Source organism: Quercus lobata, chromosome 8, assembly GCF_001633185.2.
Source record: "Quercus lobata isolate SW786 chromosome 8, ValleyOak3.0 Primary Assembly, whole genome shotgun sequence".
Taxonomy (NCBI): domain Eukaryota; kingdom Viridiplantae; phylum Streptophyta; class Magnoliopsida; order Fagales; family Fagaceae; genus Quercus; species Quercus lobata.
Window position 1 is genome coordinate 3,102,825 of NC_044911.1, and position 25,129 is coordinate 3,127,953.

General features: G+C 32.9%; 1 protein-coding gene and 1 long non-coding RNA gene across 2 annotated transcripts; both read left to right on the top strand.

Annotated features, from left to right (window-relative positions):
* Positions 1 to 12,556: 12,556 nt before the first annotated feature.
* LOC115958208 (disease resistance protein RPM1-like) lies at positions 12,557 to 13,756 on the top strand. The gene is made up of 2 exons (XM_031076609.1): positions 12,557 to 12,640; positions 12,759 to 13,756. The coding sequence occupies exon 2, from the start codon at positions 13,151 to 13,153 to the stop codon at positions 13,718 to 13,720; it is 570 nt and encodes a 189-aa protein (XP_030932469.1). The 5' UTR covers positions 12,557 to 12,640; positions 12,759 to 13,150; the 3' UTR covers positions 13,721 to 13,756.
* A 2,948-nt stretch (positions 13,757 to 16,704) lies between these two features.
* Positions 16,705 to 19,372, top strand: LOC115958211. Its single transcript, XR_004084480.1, has 2 exons — positions 16,705 to 18,216; positions 19,032 to 19,372. It is a non-coding gene; the product is annotated as an uncharacterized LOC115958211 (long non-coding RNA).
* Positions 19,373 to 25,129: the final 5,757 nt, after the last annotated feature.

A 25,129-nucleotide genomic window follows, 5' to 3' on the forward strand; every position in this document is an offset into this window, starting at 1 on the left:
GCAACTAGATGTATATGTTTTCTTTCTTTATTCATCGAAAAAGTAAATAGAAACTGTATTGAACAGGCTTCTTGTTCTGATTATGGAGTGTCCTCAACTATTTCTAAAGACAAAGATGTTGTGTATGGTGTGGTGCTGCCATTTTGGCTTTGAGTAATTTTCTGTGCTGCTGTAGTGTTGTTGCCTAGTTTGTTGCAGATTTTGTTTTGATGTATGTTAGGTGTTATTAATTTGATGTATAAATTCAGCTTTTGTTGCTTATTTTTGAACTTCTTGTATGGTTTTTCTTGTTTCAAGAAATTTTACTCATTCATCTGAGGAAAAAAAAACTAAATATTTTTTTACCATATACAACATTCATTCATATTGATAAAAATGAAGTCACTTCTAAACAACAAAATTGAAAAAGGTTCAATTAGTATTAAACATTATGAATTTAGTTACTGACGAGTGTCTCCCACCAAAGATTTTGACATCTTAAATCCTGATTTTTGGTAGGAATCCTAACTTGGAGGTTAGACTATATTTCCCCTAAAAGACTTTGTTGTTCCAGAATTTTCTGAACGAAACCTCTTGTACTGACACTGTGATCTTGTTTCAGTAAATTTAACTCATTCATAAATAATAATAATTGAACTAGAATTTTTTTTGCCATATTCACAGTGTGATCTTGTTATGATGTTAGAATTATGAGCCTCTTCTTTTTTTCATTTTTCTTTTTGGGGGAGGCCGGGGGGGGGGGGGGACCATATAAAATGAAGCATTGGGCGCACTTTAGAAAGGAAGAAAAAAGAAGAGAGCATTTAGGTCATAACTTGATTATTTTAATTAATAGATAACAGGATCACCATTTGATATCAATAAAGGAACTTTATGAAATCTAATAATGTAAGATTAGTTTTGATTAATTTAGCTGATAAAGAACTTAGTTTAAAAAGTCTATAGTTAGTTTAAAAAGTCTACAGCAAGTTGAAACTCATTGGCAGAAGTTTATTAGTACATTCACTCCTAGTAACCAATCGGTTTTGTCCATAGCTACCAACAATGTGTAAGCAGCCCTGATGGGCTTGTAGGAGATCAATGGGGAGTAGTTCCAAGCTTCCAACTTCAGGTTTTTCTGTTAGTGAACATCAAATTTGTAAAGTTATTAAGGATAATCACAATTACAGAAAAGACATTTGCTTATAATTTGTGAAAGAGTAAATCATATGTATATGCTTTCTATATCATCCAAAGAAGAAATTAGAAAACTATTATGAACAGGATTATTTTTGTGGATTGCGAAATGTCCTCAACTATCTTTAAAGACCAAAATGGCATACCAATGTGGTGTTGTCTTTTCTGTTTTGAGTAGTTTTCTCTGTTGCTACCTAGTTTGTTGCAGGTTTAGCTTTGATGTTTGGTAGGTATTGTTAGTTTGCTCTGTTGATTCAGCTTGTGCTGCTTATTTTGAACCTCTTGTACTGTGAGTTGTTTCAAAAAAATTATCTCATTCATCTCAAAAAACAAACAAGAAATTTTTTACCATATATTCCATTCATAATGATAAAAACGTTAGTCCACTTCAAACTAATAAACTCAACATAAATTCAATTAGTATAAATCACTATGGATTCAGTTAATGATGAGTGTCTCCATAAAAGAGCTTTAAAATCTGACAACCTGACTTTTTCGCAAGGAAATCCTAACCTTACATTGGCGAGGTTTATAAACTATATCTTCTTTGTTTCTTTCTCAAAAATTGTCAATGTGTGAGTTCATAAATTAACTTGTCATTGCCTCTAAAGGGTATTACATGAAATTTCTCTGTTGTCCTTACCAAATATGTGAAACGTAAAGTAGTTCTGCTAAAAATTTACTTATCGCAGTGAACATCTTAACGGCTGACAGTTTCTATGCAAGTATTTACCAAATGATTTTGGATGTTTTCCTTTGTTCTCTTAGCCATGAAAGTGTAAATGCTACTGGATTGCAGGGTATCATAGAATATATATTGCATTATTATAGTATTAAGACACAATGTGATTTTCTTACAAAGTCAATTCAACATTAACAGTAATGTAAGAAATTCGCATGTGAGTATATTCTTATAGTAAAAATTAGGAGAATTATGAATATAAAATCACTGTGCAATTGGTTTTATCTCCATTTTAAATAGAGAGCTACTGAGCTTGGAGTGAGTCACTAATGGGTCCCGATTTGGCAGCCAATGCAGAGAGGTTGGAACCAATGGTACCTCCTTGGGGCAGGCTAGGATTCCTTTGGTGTAAACACTGGAAGGATTCCGGATGTGTTGTCAGCGTGCAAAGACAGTTCTTCCACCTTGCACTTTGTTTGCCCGAGCTCCCTTGTGAAGTTGGTGACACAAGTAAATGAGAGAGCTTCAAATCTTCCAAACTAAATTCTGCTATCTTTATCTTCCGATCCATCTGCTTTATGTTGATCTTTGGAGGCTTTTGCTCAACATTTTCATCCATATTATGTATATTGTAACCTTGAGAAAAATATAAGACATTACAAATCAAACGAACAATCACAAAAGCTTTTGAATATGAATTTCTATATTATATTTATATGGCATGTCACAAGATGCAGTTTTCAATAGTATCACTTTTTTTTAATGGCAAGACTATGTTACTAATTTGACTTTTTATTTTTATTTTTTATTATTATTGATTTGGTGAAAGGGTAGTTCAAATTAGATTTTTATATAAGTTATCTGTAAATTTTATTGTCATAATTTTGAATCTTCATCATTCAGAAACACTGATCAAAATCCACCACTTGGAAATCTATCCTGTTGAGGAAAAACCTATTACTCAAAGGTCTACACTAGCAAAGTGGAATTGAAAAACATTTTTGTTTCTGGTTTGATTCAGTTGCTTATTGGCTTTATCTATGAACACTTTTATTGAATAATTTACTCAAATGCACTCTCTAAATTGAAATTGGGAACTATCTTATTGAATGAGAGTGAATAAGTACATTTACATAGAGGTTCAATTCAACTCAGCTATTTATAGTGCAAAATAAAAATTTAGAGAAAGGAAATTGTATATCAATAACTAACTCAGATAGCCATTACATAGTGATAACTAAAAATATAATGAACTCCACTATTTCTAATTCCTAACCAATCACTGTGCAACATGTGTCAAACTGATTGTTTTTAATTTCACGTGATACACACGTGAAACCCTTTATGTCCTGCGACACCGTTTCATAAACACATGTACTCCCTAAAGAGGAGATGACACCGTTTCCAACCAAAAAAAAAAAAAAAACATTTTACTTCATGCCTCTATAAAAAATAAAAATTAAAAAAGTTGTATGGTCTCGGGAAAATTCGAAATCAAAGATTTTTTAATCTAAATGTGAAAAGGAGAATTTCAAGTGAAATTGAGAGAATTCATTTTTATTTTATGAATTTTATAATGTATCAAGTGCTATGTTATTTTGAATTTGTATAGTCTTGAATAGATTTTTAGATTTATAATATTTAATTTGGAAAATTATACAATACTCCGATAGTACGATAAAAATTGTATAATTACTCATTAAATTTGAAACATAAAATTAATCTATTTCAAATTAATGGACTTACTTGGGTAGGATAAGGTTAATAGACCAATAAGAAGAAGGTGGGGCATTGGTCTTTACTCATTTTACTTGGCTAAACCCAGAAACCTTGCTTGCATATGGACATTGAAAATTTCCTGTCCACAAACAATGATCCATACTATTAACTTTTAAGTTTGGGCTTCTTTGGAGGGTCCTATTTCCGATGGCTGTGTGGTCTATTTGGTTGAATCGCATTGTATATAGATCGGACTCTATTAATAGTCTTGTGCATGAACAACCTCGTCCAGTCTTGTGAAAGACAATTTTCTATCAAACACAATTGCCTATAAATTGTGAAAGCAAAATTATATTTTCTATCTCCACATGGGTTGAATTACTATTAAACTCAGTGGATATAATAAATGAAGAGTGACAGACCTGTTTTGAATTTTTTTTTTTTATTTAATTTTTTTGAGATAGTTACGATATGCTGCTAACCCGCAGTTTAATAATATAATCAGGTATAAAGATTTGGATCCTATTACTCCTTATAAAAGAAAACAAGATATATACTAAGCTACAAGTCTCTTGGCAATGAACAAATTATTTGAATTTATCTTTATTTTGTACTTTTTAGAATATTATTCGTTGTCAATATGCAAACTTTGATGGAGTTAAGGAAAAAACAATGGAGAGATACTTTGGAAGTTTTGCATAAAGTTGCATCACTTTGACTTTGATGGGTTGCACGCACAAACAGACAACAAATAAATTAAAGATAGGAATAGGACACCAAAATAAACAAAAAAGAAGCGTAATGGAACATACTCAATATTATTTGTTGGAAAAAGAAGTTAAGAAGACTCACATTAATTATTTCCATTTGATTAGAAGATGATTTTATTTAGGGGGAAAATTGATGAGAATATCAATTGATTAGAAGATGAAAGAAATTCACATGTGAGTACATTCTCATAGTAAAAAATAGGAGAATTATGAATATAAAACAACTGTGCCATTGGTTTAATCCCCGTCTGAAATAGAGAGCAACTGAGCTTGGAGTGAGTCACTGATGCAGAGAGGTTGGTACCAATGGTACCTCCACGGGGCAGGCTAGAATTCTGATGGTGTTGACAACGGAAGGACCTCACATGTGTTGTCGGCAAGCAAAGACAGTTCTTCCACCTTACACTTTGCCTTAGCTCCCTTGTGAATTTTGTGACACAAGTAAATGAGAGTGCTTTAATTTTAAATCAACCAAACTAAATTCTGCTCTCTTTATCATCCAATCCATCTGCTTTAGGTTGATCTTTGGAGGCCTTTTCTCCACATTTTCATTCATATATTGTCTGTTGCAACCTTGAGAAAAATATAAGACAAAACAAATGAACAATTGCAAAATCTGTTGAATATGAATTCCTATATTACATTTATATGGCATGTCACAAGCCACAATTTTCAATAGTATCACAGATAGAACTTATCCCAATGACAGAAATAGGCAAAAAAATAAATAATAAATAAAAGAAATTCTAGTTTAGGAGCATTGAACATAGCAAATGTTTAGAGTAACTAGCTTAGCTGAAAATTAAAAGTTCCGAGGAAGGAAACAGACTCCTATAATGATTTCTTCTCCCACAAAAGAAAAATGGAAAATTCCTCATTAGAAATATGGAACAAAATTTGCCGACATTGTATGCTAAGGTTCTTAGATACTATAGCTTGAAAAGAGAGTCTTATGTCTCTGGTAGTAGAGGCTTTTGTGGATGATGTATCTGGTTTCCAGATCTGAACAAAAACAATTCAGGACATTCCCCAATCCGTACAAAGAACGATGTTAGTACCAGTTATCTAATTTGTTATATATATACATATATATATATATATATATATATATAAATCGATCATTCTTTCATTTTCTCCTCTTGTAACTATAAGGCATCTCACTTTCCTTATCCTTAAAGAATTAATTAATCCACTTGACCAGTTACCTCCACCACAACCATGACCATGACCATGACCATCACCACTGGGTGGTAATCCAAAGTCCCACCATCATTGAGTTGTGGCCAAATCCTTCCCTGAAATTTCAGTTTAACCATTATATGCCATTTGAAATATCGAATCTCACAGAATTTCAGAAAGAAAGCGTAAGTGAACATGCATTTATATGTATCAACAAGTGAAAATGTATGTAACCACCCCTTACCATAAACCCATAAAAAGGATTACACAAAAAAGGAAATACAATGCTTTGATTAAGCAATTGGCGACAGACGTTGGTTGCCAAGGACAGGCCAAATTATGACTTGGTTCCTAAAACTAATCCAACTTCAAAAAGAACTCAGCTGGCATTTATTAAACTGAACAGAGCAATACAACTACCATTTGATGAATCCCACAAAGGATCCTTTAAGCAACATTTATACCAAGGAGCCAAGAAAAATACCTATTACGAGTACCAAGACTCCATTTTAGCAAATAAAAAAGCAGAAAAGGAGACAACTTTGAAATTTCAACAGTATGAATTCAGAGCAACCAATGATACAGGGTATTGCTATGCCACTGCAGACAAGCTACTCACACCCACCAATGATAAGGCAGGCAGTTCTGGGTCTGGCTAGCCAAAGCGATTCCTTTAATATTAAATGTAATTTGACTAATGATTGATACACGGAAATAGCTATTACTGGGAATGTAAGTAATTGTTGGAGCCATGCGTGTAGAAGTTTGAGTTTGCTCAGCAGCGCATCTTGCATTCTGCAGAAGAAACCAGAGAGGCAGAGACGAAGGTTTTAACCCAAAAAAAGAGCAATATCAAGAATCCACAGAATCCCTTGTTTCCTAACCTCAATTTGCAAGCATCGATGAAGAAAACAAATACAAACTGAATTGACTTAATGTGTTTGTAGATGCATGTTCCATAACTTCATTTATAATCTGAATACATTCATCAGGATTTTCTAATTGTTATTCTTTGCTTTTCATCAGAGGGTGATGCATAACAAAACCTGATTGCCAAAAAAAAAAAAAAAAAAAAAAAAGATGATTCAGTAGCATAATCCTAAAGTCACAGAAGCTCTACCATTGACTGTATCAAGACACTGTGCTCAGAAAACTTCCAAACCAGCTGTTTAGTAACTGATTCTAAGACAACTCTTAAGTGAGACTGAAATTTAAAATTTCAAGCACATGAAAATCCCTAAAAAACTCTTAAACTTTGGCTAACCTTAAAAGGGCTGTAAGGGTCATTACCTTCATGCAAAAGGTCAAAGTATTACTGATGCATGTTAGAAAATGCCAAATCATGACATAGAGGTAGCAAGAAATTAAAGATAATATTTACTGCTCACTATTTTCACATTCTAACAAGTGTAAAATCTGTAGAATTTACGTTGAACACATAATTTATATTAGACGAGATAAATCTACAACATGAGACACGAAAGACATAGATAACAAGTAATTGGGGATATGAAAGAATTAACTTACCAAGCGAAATGACATATATCAGAAGCAGACTGCATATGGCTAGAATGCAAGATACGTCTTCTATTATTAATAGTAAAAAATTGGGCACCAATACCTAGCCATCCAGGTTCAGCAATCTTAAGTGACCTCCTTTTTCCATTGAAGTACTGAAATGACATGAAAAGTTTCACAAGATTAGATCTAGTATGCATATTCTGCCCCATGCATTGATCCTCTATTTTCACTGCATACACAAAACAGTTAAGTAGCATTGTTAAAATCAAGAACTAAAAGCTCTCTTCAAAATATCCAATAAAATGGAACTCCAAAGAATGCACTTGTACATATAGTACGATATGAAGGAAGTTCTTTCTTCAAAAAAAAATTGAAAGATAATAAATATTTCCTGTCCAAATAGTGACACCAAAAGTAATGATGAAATAAATTAAACATAAATATTTTGTCTCTCCCTCTATCTCTCACACTCAAATCTTTATCTTCATAATATATGGGGGGCCAAAAGTTTGAATTCCCTAAAAGTGATAATCAAGTAAACCACCACATTTAGTTGGGATTGAACTTGGATCAAACTAATCTAGGGGATGTACCAGCTTATCTAAGAAAAATTTAACTCATATTTCTTAATCATTTGTTATATAATTTTTGGTTTAAAAAAAAAAAAAAAAAAAAAAAACCTCTATTTTGCACCTTTAGCAACCAAAGAACACATGCTAAATCATTGTACTCAAACATCTAGATTACATGAAGAAAGTCATCATGTATACGTAGTGGTAACTGAGGCAAGGTGGCAACAGTATTTGTAGTCAACATCGGCATCTAGATTGTTGTGGAACAACAACCTGCAAAAATAGCAGTATGCTAGAGTAGAATTCATGCAATGACAAGAAACATATAAAATTTATCAAGTAAATTAAGAGTTAAAATACTGAAGAAATTAACAGTAGGAAAAAGAAACATAAAAGACATTATGATAAATATAAAATTGGCTATCCAGTGTATTTATCTTGAACCAGATGATCCAAAATAGTAAAATTTTATTCCAAATGTTATACACCAAACAGACACACAAACACAATTTTATATTAATTAACTAAGGTTGCTTGTTATATGAAAAAAATTATCAGTATTATTAAATTCATATAAATTAGAATTAAAAGCATACCAAAAATAAGGGAACAGTTTTTTTCCTGCACCATTATACATTAATTACATCAAGCTTTGGATTAAATCGTGGGTTAAAGACCCAATGATGCGTGTGTAATCTTTCGAATCAAAAAGAGAGAGGACAAATGAATAACATCATTACTCATCATCATAAAACCATGGCATTCTTATAGTCAAACACTTTGAAAGCTCTCAACTTTTGCACATTCCACATTCAATCAAAAATCCATGTGATAATGTGAAAATCACAGCAAGCAATAAAATTCAATTCCTAAGACATCATGAAAGCTGTAAATCATACAAATCAACTGAAAAATATCACATCCTAGCTAAATTAGTCCACTTTTTTTTCCCCAAAGTTCATATGAATGCTCCTGAGTACAAACTGCCTGGTGCCAATCCACCTAACATAACACTCATAAGGGATTTTTTTTTTTTTTTTTGAGAATCACTCGTAAGGGATTTAATGGTTGAATAAAAGTAGGGCCGGCCTAAGAAAATTTGGGGCTTTTGGTGAAAATTTTATATGGGGCCTTTTTTTATGTACACATTAATTAAATAAAATTATATAATACTAATTGAATTAAGACTAATTTGATGTAAATACAAAAATTAATGAATAATACTAATTAAACTAAGGTTAATTTCATATAGAGAATTGAATATCATAGATGAACCATAAATTTAAACAAAAGAACTAAAAAAATATATATATTTTTTAAAAGAAACTTATCTTCTAGGTGTCCGTCACGTGCATTTTTCTATTATTATTAAAAATTAAATTAATATTAAAGTACTCTTATGGTTGCTAAAATAATCGTGTAAATTAAAACATACTCGTTATAGGCCAAGGCCAATTAGCCTTATGCCTAAAGTCTCCAATTTAAAATGGACCTAAAATTATACAATTATAATTGGTTTTTCAAATAATAATAACAATAATATGGGTAAAATATAATTTATGTCCCTTAATTAACTTTCATAAAAGCTTGTTTTTCAACTCTAAATTTTGCAAAATGTTCTACTTTTCATCTTTATGTCTATGTCCGTTTGTTTATGTCCTATGTGGCCCAACGAGTGCTAACATGGTATTAAATTTAGACTAAACCATTTTATTTCTTAAAAAAATGAAAATGTGGCTCACAATGATTCACACACATGGATTAAATATTTGAATAAGAGTGCGTTTGGGAAGCGCGTTTTGCGCTTCCCAAACGCGTTTGCGTTTCTGGAAATTTTTTTTTTTTTTTTTTTTTTTTCCAGCGAATGAACAGTAAAACTACTGTTCATGTACTGTGCGGGAGACAAATTTTACTGTTCATACACTGTTCACGCACTGTTCATGGGACCCGCAATCACTTTATTCAGAAAAAAATATTAAAAATGGGTCCCACGGTACTATTTACACATTTAAAAATTATTTTGCTACAGTGTTTTTCAATTTTCAGTTTCAGTTTTCAGTTTTCAGCTGTATCCAAACGGACCCTAAGACAAATTTATTCCTAATACCCACACAACCTAATTGGAATCTCAGCCCTAGTCTTGCGTTAATCCAGATAAAGTAAATCCCCAAACCTGCCAATCAGTGGCCAAAAATATTGTACAAACGGTAAAAGTTAATACTAATTAAAAAATATTGATTAAAAAAATAATTAAGTAAAGATGCTTACATAAAAATTTTGACACTTTGAGATGCAAGTGAGTCATTATAATTAAATATAAATGTTATTATGTCGGTATGTTATAATTATTATTTTTTATTTCTCACCTAACTTCACCTTAATTGTTATTTGAACAAGTAAAAGTTATGTCTTAGTCTAACCGGATATAGCATTTCTCTCCAATCTTTAATTAGTGTTCCTCAAATAAAATTATTACTAAGAGCTTTTAGAAATTTAAAACTTTCCATTATCTATAAAATATTTTTACTATTTTATTTGTTATTAAATTTAATTATATTATCAAAAAATATATATTTTTAAAATTTTATATATAATTACTAAGTTGTGCATCGCACAGGCATAAAACTAATTTTATATAAGTTTATCTAATTCAAATTATCATTAACTATATAATTATTATTATTTTCCATCTATTTGGTTGAGCCAAGTGGACACCCTATCATTTTTTTTTCCCCTCTCTTATGTCATATAGAACATTATATGTAATGAACAATTGACATAGTTTCTCTAAGAAAAAATTCATTTCCAAGTTTCAAAAAGTTTAAAAATTACTACTCCTATTAAAACTCTACTACCAAGAAATATTATAGAAGTTTCCAATAATAATTTTTATTATTAGTTTATATATTTTTTAATAATCTACCATGAGTTTTTGATTAATAATAAATATATATTTTTAATAATCTGCCATACTTGCACTTTGTTACCCCATGTGTGACTTATTCTAGATTTTAAAACTATAGTTAAGTGATTAAATTCACCATTTTCTAATAGTTTAAGCTTTTTGGACAATCATTAATTTAATATAGTATTAGAGTATAAGATCATGAATTCAATCTCTATCTTCATTCTATTTAACAATTGTTAGAATTGTATGGTTAAATGATTCAAATTTACCATATTTTAACAATTTAAACTTTTGAGAAAATCAGTAATTTAACAATAGACACATTAAATTATTTACATGATTTACTTTTACATGAAACTCCATCACCAAAGATTTAATGTTTCATTATTTACTTTAATTTTTTTTGCAATTAATTATCATTTTCATTTCTTTTAATTAAAACTCGGACTTACATATGTCACTTTTGTAATGTATCTCAAAGCAATTTTTGTTCTTTTATTTTTACTATTATTTTTTTATTAAATTTTAATTATATTATAAAAATATTTTCTTAGTTTACATGCGATTATAAATTAAGTTTTGCATCTTACCACGTAATAGTATTTATAATTGAAGTAGCTATATATATTTATAAACACAACCTTCCTTATGCAGGATTGAAAGATTATAAATATGATATTTGATAAATCTCTTTTATTTTATTTGAGCCTCTTCCTTGCTTGTGTCAAATTAATTTGCTTGATAATTATTAATTAGAAATAACAGTTTTAACCCCCCCCCCCCCCCCAAAAAAACCAACATTAAACAAAATCTGATTAAATTTTAGTCTCCTTTAAAGTTAATGTTTCATTTTTTAATAAATATTTTATTTGACCTTTTTATTATTGATATATATTTATAAACATACACACGGATGACGGATTAATGACCAATTGTACAAGAAAATTGCGAAGGAAATGAACCCAAAACAAAACAAAGAAATTCCTAGTTTTGTGTATAGGAACTTCACGTGAGTGCTCTTTAGTTCTTATAACTGGACACCTTTCACAGGTGTCTCTTGGACAAACCTGATGCAATAATTTTTTTTTATATAAATAAAATTCCCTTCTTACCAAAAAAAAAAGAAGAAGAAATTCTTGGAGAAACTTCTAGAGAGATTTCTGTAATTGAATTTCTATCTTGGATAATCATTAATGAAAGATACAATGCTTATAGAGATAATACCAAAGTTTTTGCGCCTAATCTAACAAACTATTAATCTCTTATAAAAAAAAAAAAAAAAAAAAAAACTATTAATCCAACCAATACAGTGATGACACGTGTAGTGCTTATAACAGAATTTGGCACTAATCACTTATCCTAAACTACACATAGTTTAGCAGCTTTAGATCTTTTCCCTTCTGTACATTATGTCGTTTTGGTCATGCTTGTATTTGCATCAGCTTGTGTGAGCTTTAACAGATAAGGTAATTCATTGTCTATATGCTATATTGGCCTTTACACCTTACAATTTAGTAATTTACACGTACAACCACCATGGACAAAAACTGTACAGCTAGTATAGTAAGATCTATCATCTAGGGGCAATTGCCCTAACTTCTTAAAAATGGAAAAAATAAATAAAAGGCTCGAAGCCGCTAGTATTTATTTTTATTTTTATTTTATAGAGAACTAAGGCGCTAGGTTCATTCCCAATCCCGCTAATTAACCTCTAAATTAATATCAGAAATAGGAGATTTCATGAAAAGTGCTACAATTAGTAACGATATTTTTATTTTTATTTTAGAGAATTAAGACACTAGGCTCATTCCCAATCCCGCTAATTAACCTCTAAATTAATACCAGAAAGCGGAGATTTCTTGAAATAACTACAATTAGTAACGATATATATTTCTTTGCCCAATACAAAGAATTTGGGTTTCAGTTCAAAGCATATATAGAGTGGGCCATTTAGATGACTATAATTATGTAACATATATTTTCATATGTATTGTTTGTGTAATTCGTATTGACTTATTGTTATAAAAATAGGTTGCTAGCTTGAGGAAACAATTCTTTGATTCTACTGCACCTGGTGGGCTTGCCGAACCTTGACGACCTTCCTGCTCACAACGTAATATTGCAAACCATAGTCGACTATTATTATTTTTTGCCATTTTACAGCTGAATGTGGATTTATTTTTGTTACATCTAACACTTAAGTTGATTTATTTGCACTTCACTTTGACCAGTGATCTAAGAAGGAAGGAGAAATGGCAGAAGGTGCATTCAGCCTAGTTATACAAAATTTGGTCCCGTTGTTAGCCCAAGAAGCGAAATTGCTTAAGGGTATCCATGAAGAAGTTAAAAATATCATACGTGAAATGGATATGATTCAATCTTTCCTTAAGGATGCTGATATAAGGGCCGAGAAGGATCACATGGACAATGTAGCAAAGACATGGGTGAAACAAGTGAGGGAAGAAGCTTATCACATAGAAGATGTCATTGATGAATACATACTCATTTTCCAAAACAACCTCAAGGGCAAAGGCAATGCTTCTATTTTCTCCGTAAGGTTTTTCACATTATCATAAACCTAAATGCACAACATGTGATAGCCTCTGAGATTCAAGGTATCAACATGATGCTCGAGAACATCAAAAAGAGTGGTGAAAGATATGGCTCCAATGTCATAGAGCAAAGAAGATCCAATAGTGATGCTATAAGTGATACATGGCATGATCCTCGAATGGCCTCCCTACTCATTGAGGAAGCAGAGGTCGTGGGCATTGAGTCTCGTAGAGAAAAATTGATAAATTGGTTGGTAGAAGGTCCATCTAATCGCATGGTGATTTCAACGGTTGGTATTGGTGGGCTTGGTAAGACCACTCTTGTAAAAAAAGTGTATGAAAATGATAAAGTGACAGCACACTTTGATTGTCGTGCTTGGATCACAGTGTCTAAATCATACAAGATGGAGGAGCTATTAAGGAACATGATAAAGCAACTCTACAAGGCAAAGAAGCAATCTATTCCTGTGGAAATTGACACAATGGAACAAACAACACTAATGGAGCAAATAAGGCTATATTTACATGAGCATAGGTATGTAGTAGTTTTTGATGATGTGTGGAAAAAAGAATTTTGGGATTACATAGAACTAGCTTTACCTAAAAATGAAAAAGGCAATAGAATATTAATCACATCTTGAAATGAGGATGTTGCTCCTTCTAATTATTTGTATAAACTACCAATAATTCTACCTTTAGAAAAAGCTTTGGGTGCTTTTTTGCAAGAAGGTGTTCCAACGTGAAGGGGGGCTTTGCCCCCCTGAGTTAGTTAAGTTATCATGTGCTGTTGTTGAGAGATGTGAAGGATTGCCACTAGCAATTGTTGCTATAGGGGGTCTTTTGTCAACCAAAGACAAGGTTATTGATGAATGGCTCAAATTTCATAATAGTCTTAGTTCAGAGTTAAAAAATAATCCTGATCTACAAGATATTTCCAAAATTCTATCCCTTAGTTATCATGATCTATCTTACAACCTCAAAGTTTGCTTATTATATTTTGGAATGTTTCCTGAGGACTGCTACATTAATTGTGCAAGACTAATTCGACTTTGGATTGTAGAAGGTTTTGTAAAAGAAATGCAAGGGATAACATTGGAAGAGGTTGCACAAGGCTATTTAAACCAACTTATTCATAGAAGCTTGGTTCAAGTGAATGTAGTCGTTTCTATTGGCAGGACTAGAAGTTGTCGTATTCATGATATGATGCTTGAGGTCATTCTTTCTAGGTCAGTGGAGTTGGGTTTTCATTTGGGCTGTGTTTGGTTGCCGTAAAACGTTTTCCGGAAAATACATATTTTCCGGAAATGCTAATTTTCGGAAAAGGAAAATATTTTTGTGTGTTTGGTTGCATTTCAAAAAATTTTCCAGAAAATATTTTCTGGTGTTTGGAAAAGAAGAAGGAAAACACAAATCCAGAAAAACACAAGCCACAACCCAGAAAACACGAATCCAGAAAACACAAATCTAGAAAACACGATCGCGATCCGAGATCGCGATCTCGCCGGCGCGATCTCGCGAAGGCGAGATCGCGATCAACGTCGCGATCTCGCGTTCGCGAGATCGCGATCGACGCTTCGCGAGATCGTGCCGTCGATCGCGATCTCGATCCGGCGTGATCTCGCGAAGGCGAGATTGCAATCGACGCTTCACGAGATCGCGATCGACGGCGTGATCTCGCGAAGCGTCGATCGCGGTCGTCGGACTGGTCTTCTCCTCTCGCGCGCGCGGACTGGAGCTCGGACTGGAGATCGGCGCGGACTGGAGCTCGGACTGGTCTTCTCCTCTCGCGCGCGCGCGCTCTCTCTCTCTCTCTCTCTCTTTTTCCGGAAATCCTTTGAAGTGAAAATGAAGGGAGAAATTCATTTCTGGGTCAAAGGGGAAATTTGTGGTCAACCGGAAATCATTTTCCGGAAAATAATGTTTTCCGTGACAGCCAAACGCATACATTTTCCGGAAAATCATTTCCGGAATCACTTTGAAGTCGATTCAAACGCAGCCTTGGTCTCAATGCAGAACTACACAAATTTTAATAGAATTTTTCGACGTCTCTCAATTTAGAACAATGTAAAAACTCTTTCATAGAGTGCTACTACTTCCCAAACTCGTTCTATTCTCATTTTGGGGTTAGATGAAGTACCCAATTCTTTTCTAATGACTTGTTTTGCAAATTTCAAGCTCATGAAAGTAATGGATTTTGAAGGTGCTCCTATTGATTGTATTCCTAAAGAAGTGGGTAGCTTGTTCCATCTAAGATATTTAAGCCTAAAAGATACAAAAGTGCAAATCCTTCCAGAGTCCATAGGTAAATTGTACAAGCTAGAGACGTTGAATTTGAAAAATTCCCTTGTGTATGAGCTTCCAACGGAGATTAGTGGACTTTGTAAGCTACGATATCTTGCAGCCTACAATTTTAATAGAGATAATGAATACAATATAAATTCTTTCCGTGGGATAAAGATACCAAATGGCATTGGGCGTTTAGAGTCCTTACAGAAGCTTTTTAAAATTGAAGCCACTAGTGCTACACTTATAACAGAATTTGGGAAGTTTGGCACCATTTAGGAAATTGTCGATCTCTAAATTGAAGAAAGAGAATGGGTTGGATTTGTGCATTGCGATACAAAAAATGAGCCACCTACAGTCGTTGGAAATTAAAGCAACAAGTGAGGAGAAGTTCTTAATTTGCAATCAATGCCTTCTCCTCCTCCCCTCCTACAAAGTCTTGGCCTACATGGGCGACTAGAAAAGTGGCCAGAATGGTTTCCCAAACTCAAGAGTATAGCTTCAATTTCTTTAAAGAGGTCAAAATTAATGGAATATCCATTAAAGGTCCTTCAAGCTCTACCTAATTTGATGAGTCTTACACTTCATGATGGATACAGAGGGATCAATTACATATTGAGGGAGGAGGTGCCCTGCCTCTTCTTCAAAAGCTTGAAATTGGACATTGCCCACAGCTGAAGGAGGTGCCCTCTGGCATCCACCATCTAAAAGCCTCAAAAATTTGCAATTTAATGAAATGCCAACTAAATTCGTTCTTAATCTGCAACTAGATGAAGGCCCAGATTTTGAGAAAGTGAAGCATATTCCCTCTGTCACATTCTGGTATAGGAATTATGGACTCTAATACAAAAGCTACAAGCTTGGTGATTCAGAATTGTTAAAGCGTCTGCAAAGTTGATTCAAGGAGGACCAAAGTGCCCACACCACTTTCAAATTACAAGTACGACTCCACCCACTTATACATTATTAGACTATTACATTTACCATTAATTATCAAAGTCTTTCACACATACAATTACAGGCCATATGATATCATTGTGAGTAGCATGAAGCAATAATTGGACAACAAGCATTGTTCAAATTCTAATTTGTAGACAACTCTTTTACTAATGTTAGTATTCACATTACCAAGTTTGTTTATTGTGGACAAGAAAGATGTTTGAGCGCTTAAGTTTTACTTGCCCATGAATTATAGTTGGTAAGCCTGAATTTCCCCCTTTCACACATTATAGACCTTTTTCTTTTTGCATTTTTTATTAAATTTAACTTTTTATTTATATTGCTCTTGTTAATATTATTAGGCTTAGCTTCAAATGCCAATGTTTCAAGGATTTTCGAGTGCCTGATCAAACAAGACACTGTTCTTTTCAGTTTTCTCAACTAACTGGAACATAAGTAGTTGTTTCTTCCATTCATTGTTGCCTTTGTCATTGTATTGTTGTAATGTGTAATCGTTTCAGTATTAAGATTGTTATAATGTGTAATATTTTCTGTATCAAGCATATGAACCTCCTAAACTTATGCTACACAAAAGAGTGAAGTTTTAGTTGAATTGTATTTGTTGCCTTTAGACTTTAGAGTGGTTTAAGTATGTCAAGAGGTTTGTAAAGGCTTCGATATAATAAGATAAAAATTCTATATAATGACATTTGCGTATAATTTGTGAAAGGGTAACTATATTTATATGTTTTCTTTATTCATTGAGAGGGGAAAAATAAATCTGTATTGAACAGGCTTCTTCTTCTGATTATGGTGTATCCTCGACTATTTTTAAAGACTAAGATGTTGATTTTGGGAAAGTCAAGCCTCTGTCACTTACTGACATGGGGCTTGTGGAGAATACTACGAAAGATACATGCTTGGTAATTCTTGGCCATGAAAGTGTAAATGTTAATGGATGGCAATGTGTCAAAGAATATAGGCACAACGTGATTTTCTTACAAGAGACACATCAACATTAATCGAAAAAAATTTGTAGGTGAGTACATAGTCATAGTAAAAAATAGGAGAATGAATATAAAACCACTATGCCACTGTTTTAATCCCCATGTTAAATAGAGGACTGCTGAGCTTGGAGTGAGTCATTGATATAGACCTCCTTGAACTTTGTTTTCCTGAGGCCTTGTGTGATGTTTGTGCTCCATGTTTTCATCCATATTTTGTCTATCGCAACCTTGAGAAAAATATTAAGACACTACTAGACTGTGGTCGAGATTTGCTGACATCTTGGTGAGAGACTGCATGTGGTGGAGGTCCATCAAAGGGGTCCAGCTTTCATCAGAGAGTGGTCTGACATGGTAGACTGTGGTCGGAGGTTGCTGACGTTTTGTTCTGTTAAAGAACTGTGGTTATATACTTACATTAGGTATGAGGATTTTTATTTGGCTCAATGAAATGCTGGAACATACTGGTGTGGTGAATGTCGATGGATATATGTAAATGGAAATTCAAATTGATTGACACAGGCTAAAGGATTGGCCTCTTAAGAAACTGCTTACAAGGTGTTTGTCAAAATGCCTGATAGAAAGATTTTTGTGACATGAGGGATTTGAAAGTGTATTTCTGGGATTAAATTTGCAATATCTTTTCTGGTTTAGTTGGAGAGGCTTAAGTTTTTGTTTTTGTACCTCTTGCTAGAGTAACATTCTTCCTCTATCCTCATGCTATCTGCTTCAGAAGCCTCATGCTTTCCTGCTGCTCACACCAACGCCTTCCATGGCCACTTCAAATTACCTTACCTACTACTCACTCCACAAACTTCTGCCAAGCCCATCTCTATATTCAAGAGGGTCGAATTCTCTGCCACTTCATCGTTCAAGCTGCTCTTATTGCCTCTCAAGCCCAGCCCAAGGGAGTAATGACATTATGAATGTTGTCAATTATCATTAACTGAGTGAATTTTTATTCATTATAGCTATTAAATCTACTACTTCACAGTGGAATTTGAATTCAAATTATATTTGTGGATAGTCATATGAATTTGGTGATGGTGCACTTTTGCTAAGCATTTCTTTAGTGGTTGTTTTGATTTTATTTTAATGAATAGTAAAATGCATTTTGGAGAATGTAATTAGTATCCAAGACTAGGGTGCTTAAGTATGATTAAATAATTCCTCTATATGAAGCCTTTTAGAAAAGCTTCATTTTTATTTCCCCAGAAGTTTCTTAGGAGATCAGATAAGGCTTTAGTGGGTCTTTCATGTGTTTTTCATGATGCGGTTGTGGGCATTTGTTGTTCGTTCATGGTTGAACCAATGTTTTTATATATGAATCATTATTGTGACATTGAGCTGCAATGACTTTATATTTATGATACTAATACTGAAGTTTTTTGTATTTCAATGTCCTCCCCCATTTGTGTATTACATTATGAATGACCTCTTTGTATTTCAAAGTACACTAAACGATATAAATATTTTGTTCCATAATTTTGTCAAATACAACACTTATTCTTAACTATAAATGTATATATATTTTGAGTGAATTGTCAACCTTAAGGATATTTTCTTGATTCTTTGGGAAAAAGCAGATAATACTCATTTGATTCACAATGTTTCGTACTTGAAGTTTCTTTATCTTGGGGTCTTTGCATTATCAAGTTTTACTTTATTGATATGCAGAATATAATGTTAGTTTTGTGAGCTTGAACATACTTTGATGCTTTTTCAGGTCACACATACCCCGTTAGACATTGGATTCAAACAAATTGCATATAGTATGAAGAGCATCCACTCAAATGCTTCCAAAAAAAGAAGAGGATAGAATCATTGGTTGCTTGCTGCTATCAAAAGTTATGTATGTGTTGATTGTTGGAATTTCTTTTAGTAAGAAGCAAATAGTAATGATGTCAATTTTCAAGCACTGTTGCTACTTGTAGGCATGTTTCATCTAAAAATAGCAAGGAGTGTTTTTGGAAGTGAACTTTAGGAAGAATTCACTATTTTATTTGTTGAATGTGGTTATGTTATCACTGTTAAACATGTTTTTGATGTACTATCTCATTTGTGAAACTTGACTATTATAACTTATAAGTTTAAGATTTTTTGCTAAATAGAATGGCATGTTTATTTCCTTTTGTTTTTTGTTTTTAGTACAGGAGAGCTTCACTGATCCAACCAATAAGATAATGAAAACTTCGAAAGAAAAAATTACAAATAAAATTTGTTAAAATCTATTATATGTTCGTGACTAGTTAAATATTGATTTCATAGATAACAGCAAAAGTATTGGTAGATAGCAGTTAAAGGATGTTATGAAAGGGGAGAATCCCATAACAAAAAACAGGGGAAAATATTAGAAGGAAATTCTAGGTTAGGAGCCATTTACCTCAGTAAATGTTTAGAGTAAGTAGTTTACCTAAAAATTAGAAGTTCTCCCTTGGCTGCTACTAATCGCATTCAGGATGAGGGAGGAAAGTTCACGTATATTGATTTCTTCTCTCTCTACCCCAGAGTAATAGAACAATTTTGCATGAGAAATGTGGAACAACATTTGACAACACTGTATGCTAAGGTTCTTAGAAAACATTTTGCTGTACTAACAAAAGAGAAAGTCTTATGTCTCTAGTGGTAGAGGCACTTATGGATGATGTATCTGGTTTCCCAATCCCAACAAAGAATTATGTAACAGTTTTCTAATTTTTTTTATATATTGTTTACAGAGGGACCATTAGTATAGGACATATCTGGTTTACATGAGCAATAAAATGTTTACATTTTCTACTACAAAAAAGTGTAATGGGCCCTATAAGTAGTAGCAAAAATAAATTGAATAGTAAAATAAGCTGACTTTTTAATTTTTGCTAAACACACACATAACGTTGTTGCCCATGTTTTCCTTCATTGGGTTTCCTTATCTTCCTTGAAGCATTCAACCTATCTCATTTCACTAGTTTTGTTTATCCACTGAAACTTCGAAGTTCGATATCTGCTTTCACCCTGATTCTCCTTCCTAGATTTTGTGGAACCATCTCTAGGATTCAACATTGACCAATTCTAAGGTAAAGTTGGCAGCTATTCAATGAAGAAAATTGAAGTTTTCTTCATGCAAATTGCACAAATGTCTTCTTCGAAGTTTGTGGACTAAAATCAATGACAAACTTGTTGCGATGGTGTTATCCGTTTCTTGATTCATTCGTATTAGAAGCCTTTTTTTCATGCCAGTTGCACAAATATATCCTTACCATGATTTGATTATGCATGTGGAATTATGATTTTGAATGATTAAAGGTTTCACACCTGACCTAATGTAAAAGATTGCTTAGTGATTTCTCAAATATATGAGTGCTTGTTTTTCTTTTATCATTAAATGATAGACGTGGTTATTTATCTATATTTAGTCTCTTTTTTTTTCTTTTTTTTACCATCTCAAATATTTGTCATTATTTTTTTTAATGGTAAAATATGTTTACCATTATTGTTTCATGTTTTGGGAGCAAAACATTGTTACATGATTAAATAGAGACTTAAGTAATTCTAAACAACGTATTAAATATATGATTTTCTGCACACAAAAAAAATAAATAAATAAAAAAGAACAACTTTAGGATATCTACTAATGTAACTATGTAAGATTAGTTAGAATTAATTTGGAATAAATTTATTCATTAATTTTTGTCTAATTTTTATTATTTAATTATTAATATTCATTAACTTTTCATTACCACTTTCTATTTTTTCTCAAAAAAACACTTATCTAATCTTAATATAAGATATTATTATTCTTATTCATTAATTAAGTTATAATTAATTTTCCTTAAAAAAACATACTTATCAGCTTCTTTAGTAAAAGCTTATCATTAAATCTTAATTAAAAAAAAAAAAAAAAAAAAAAAAAAAAAAAAAAAAAAAATGCCAAACGCCCAAACCACACCTCAAAAGTCAAGACTTCCTCCACCATTAATTGTTTACATTCTCATCTCAGAGAGAGAGAGAGAGAGAGAGAGAGAGATTCTTCTACCTGGAGTAATTTCAGAGCATCTAGGACCATTTGCCCAAAGCCTTTTTGGGTCGATACGGCCGAAACAGGCCGAAATCGGCCGTGAAAATCGCCGGAGAGGCCGAAATTCTGACCTCAGATGCGTTTCTTGCCTTATTCTTTCTTTGTTTTGTGAATCAAGTATATTAATGTGTTTTTTAAGAATATTTTAATAGTAAAAATATATAGAAAATATAAATAAAAATATTTTTAATAATTTTTTAATTGCCGAGTCCCGCCGCACCCGCACCCTACTTTTTCAAAAATTGCCGAGTCCCGCACCCGCACCCGCACCCGAGTCCCGAAACGCACCCGTGCTTCATAGATTGAAACATTATTGTAGGATAAACCTTAATTTTTACAATGGTATATTGTTCTTGTAAGAGAGCTTCAAATTTATAAGCTTTCAAGCAATTCTTTTATTAACATTATGGTTCGCATTACCAAGTTTGTTCATTATGATTAGGTAAGACATTTGAGCCATAAAGCGCAGTTCCTTTGCTACAACCATCAAAGCCCACGTCTATTGGGATTGTCAAGTGCCAGATCAAGAACTGTACTTGCTCTTTTTAGTTGATCAGCCATATCAACAGTGGTTGATTCTCCCCTGCATAGCTGCCTTCGTTACTGTGCAGGTGCAGCTGTAATAATGTTTTAATTTCACTGTATCAAGCATATAAACCTGTTGTAAACATGATAAGTAAAAGGTTGATGTTTTACTTAAATTGTATTGATATTCAGTGTGATTAATTATGGCATGTATTTTACTGATATATTTGCATTTAATGGTTTTGATTTTAGCTAAAAATTCTATTTTTTGACATTTGCCTATAAATTTTGAAAGAGTATACTATATGCGTATGTTTTCTTTATTCATCCAAAGAATAAACAACCTAGGAAACTGTTCGAACTGGTTCTTTGTTCTAATTGGAGAGTTTCTCTAACTGTTTTTAAAGATTAAGATGTTGTATTTAGTGTGGTGCAGTCAAAACTATTTTATTTAGTTTTATGTGTTGCTGCAGTATTGTTGCCTAGTTTGTTGCAAGTTTTGTTTCGATGTTTGGTTGGTAACTGTTGTTGGTTTGGTGGGTTGAAGCAACTTTTGCTGCTTGTTCCACCCATTTCAATTAGAGATGCTTCATCAAATTAGTTCTGGATATATTACATTTTGTATAGATAAGGATGCGAGCATATACTCTTTTCATTGATGAATGGCAAAGATCGTTCGTTAAAATTCGACAAATGCTGAGGGAGTTGTTCATTTGGTTTACTGGGTGTAAATTTAATGTGCTGTTTTTTGTTTGGTTGTCTGATTTCAAGAGTTTGCATTCTCAATTAATGTGAAGGTCTTAATGCCGCGGGTGAGGATTTTACTAGTAGTATCACCATCTGAGAAAGTAGAAAGTAGAAAGCAAGAAAGTAGTAGTGGAAGGGAAAATATTGATCTCTTGGTTGGGGTCTAAGATGTTGGTTCGATGATTTTTACCAATCACTTTAATAGTTTGGAACCAAAGGACTTCTTATTTCTAGCATCACTAATTCTTCTCCAGTTTCAAATTCCATTTTAAAGTGCTAAAATCTTCATTGGAGTATCTGATGTTGAATCTTAGGCTTGTAGATAGGAATTCAATAATTTCCAAAGAAACTTCAAAAGAGGAATTTTGATGTTTTGATAGACATCTAAGAAAACTATTTTTTTTTTTAAATAAAAAATAGATAAGCTAGGTACTAGCTGATGCAAAATTTGAAGGCCATATGTTTAGACGTTGATTGTTGCTCATTTGTTGGACCAAACAAGACAACAGTAGATAGACATACTCTCGGCACTACCTTGCCACATCATAGACCTTATTCTAGCCCTCTCTCCGCCAAAATACGACGGGATCACCAATGTTGGAGCTTATGAACTGGTATCTGTACCATCTTCGAGGACTACAATTTATTTGTAAAACTTCTCTAACACCCACCCTACATTTTCATGGAGGTGAACATGGTGAAGAAAGGTTACCCCCAAAAAAATTATCTTCTTTTAGAAATGTGAACACAACCATCTCCTAACCCATTCATTTTTTTTTCCCTACAATGTTCTCATCTGGGATTTCCAAGAACCCCCCATCCACATTTAATGAGACTGCTTCAATCCTAAACATGTCAAGTATCAAATTACAAAAGCCTTGTCACGAATTACGGAAGCTACTGAATATGGATATCTGTATATATGACATGTCACGAATTGCAATTTTCTATAATAGCACAAATTATATTATTTGGTAAGTCAATGTTAATAATTTGACTTTTAAAAGAAACCGATAATTAAACAGCTCTTAGTTCATTTGGATACCAATTGGGCAGTTCGAATGAAAATAAGATTGCATGGGCAAATGATTATCATGTTTTCAATAAGAGGATATCTCATAAGACCCCACTCTCACAACATGTATATTTCACATAACAATTTTAAAAAGAAAAGCTTCGCTACTATCCTTACTTGAGTTATCTTTTGCATTACCTAGTAGAACATGTAACTAGCTAAGTTTGATTAATAAATAGTTTATGCAGGGTGGTAAGAGTGAAAAATAATAATAATAATTCACTATATAAGATCTCGCCTATTTCACTCAAAATTGAGAGAACCCAATTTTTTTTTTGAAATTTGACAGTGTAATAATTGTTCTTTATTTAAAATTTTTAATGACATGATGCTTAATACAATTTTAAATTAATAATATTTAATATGAATAATGAAATAGATCTATTTCAAATTAGTAAACTTATTTAGGTAAGATGAAGTTATTGGGCCAAAGAAAAGAAGGTGGGCATTGGTCTTTATTTAGCTAAACCTAGAAACCTTGCTTCCATGTAGGATTGTGCACGGACCGATTTGAACCACGGAAACCGATGCAACTGCACTGGAAAAGGGACCGATCAATCGAGCCGAGGTCAATGCTCTCTCCGATGCCGGTGCAGTGAAGTAGTTGGCAACAGTGCCTGTTATGGGGAAACCGACCCCATTGGTTAGGTGAAAAAATTGGGCAAAAACCTAACCGTACAAACCCCAACTTCCATGGCCAAATAGGGCTAGAGAGTGCATAAATGCAAAAATGATCCTTGGGCTTTGGTTATTAGAGACAAAAATCAAAATACATTCTGAAGTCCAAGCAAGGAAATTGTTCAAGGTAATGGGTTCGACTCATGGATGAGCCTTAAATGATGACAGCCCCTTTTAGAAAAGGGATATTAAATGGGCTGTGAAGAATGGCTCTTTACTGAACTTTTGGGCTGATTCTTTGGGTCTTCGATCTGCCTAGTAGGAGTTACATTGAATCTTATTACTGTTGGTGTATTGGCATGGCAAATTCGCGTTGTACTCCTAGAATTGTTTTTTTCGTCACGGCTCTGTAAATTTGTTGTGTTCATGATAATAATAGCACTCTAGTGGGAGATAGTCCATCGAGAATGGGCATGCAAGTGCCTAGTAATGTTTGCCCTCTATACAATTCCCCTCCAGAAACAATGGTCCATACGCTTAAGTTTGAGAATTGGGATTCTTTGGAGGGTTCTATTTCCGATGGCTTTGTGGTCAATTATCGTTTGATTGAATGACAATCGCTTGTGAAATAACAAACTTGGTCCTGTCTTGTGAAAGACGAATGTTATTTATAAAATTTTTAAGATAAAAATACTCACACACTTCCTAAACTTTAAGATAGTGGCCATTACACTCGCAGAACTTTTATTTTGACTAATTTACTTCTTGAAGTCTACACATATGCCAAATCCTCTGTTAGTCT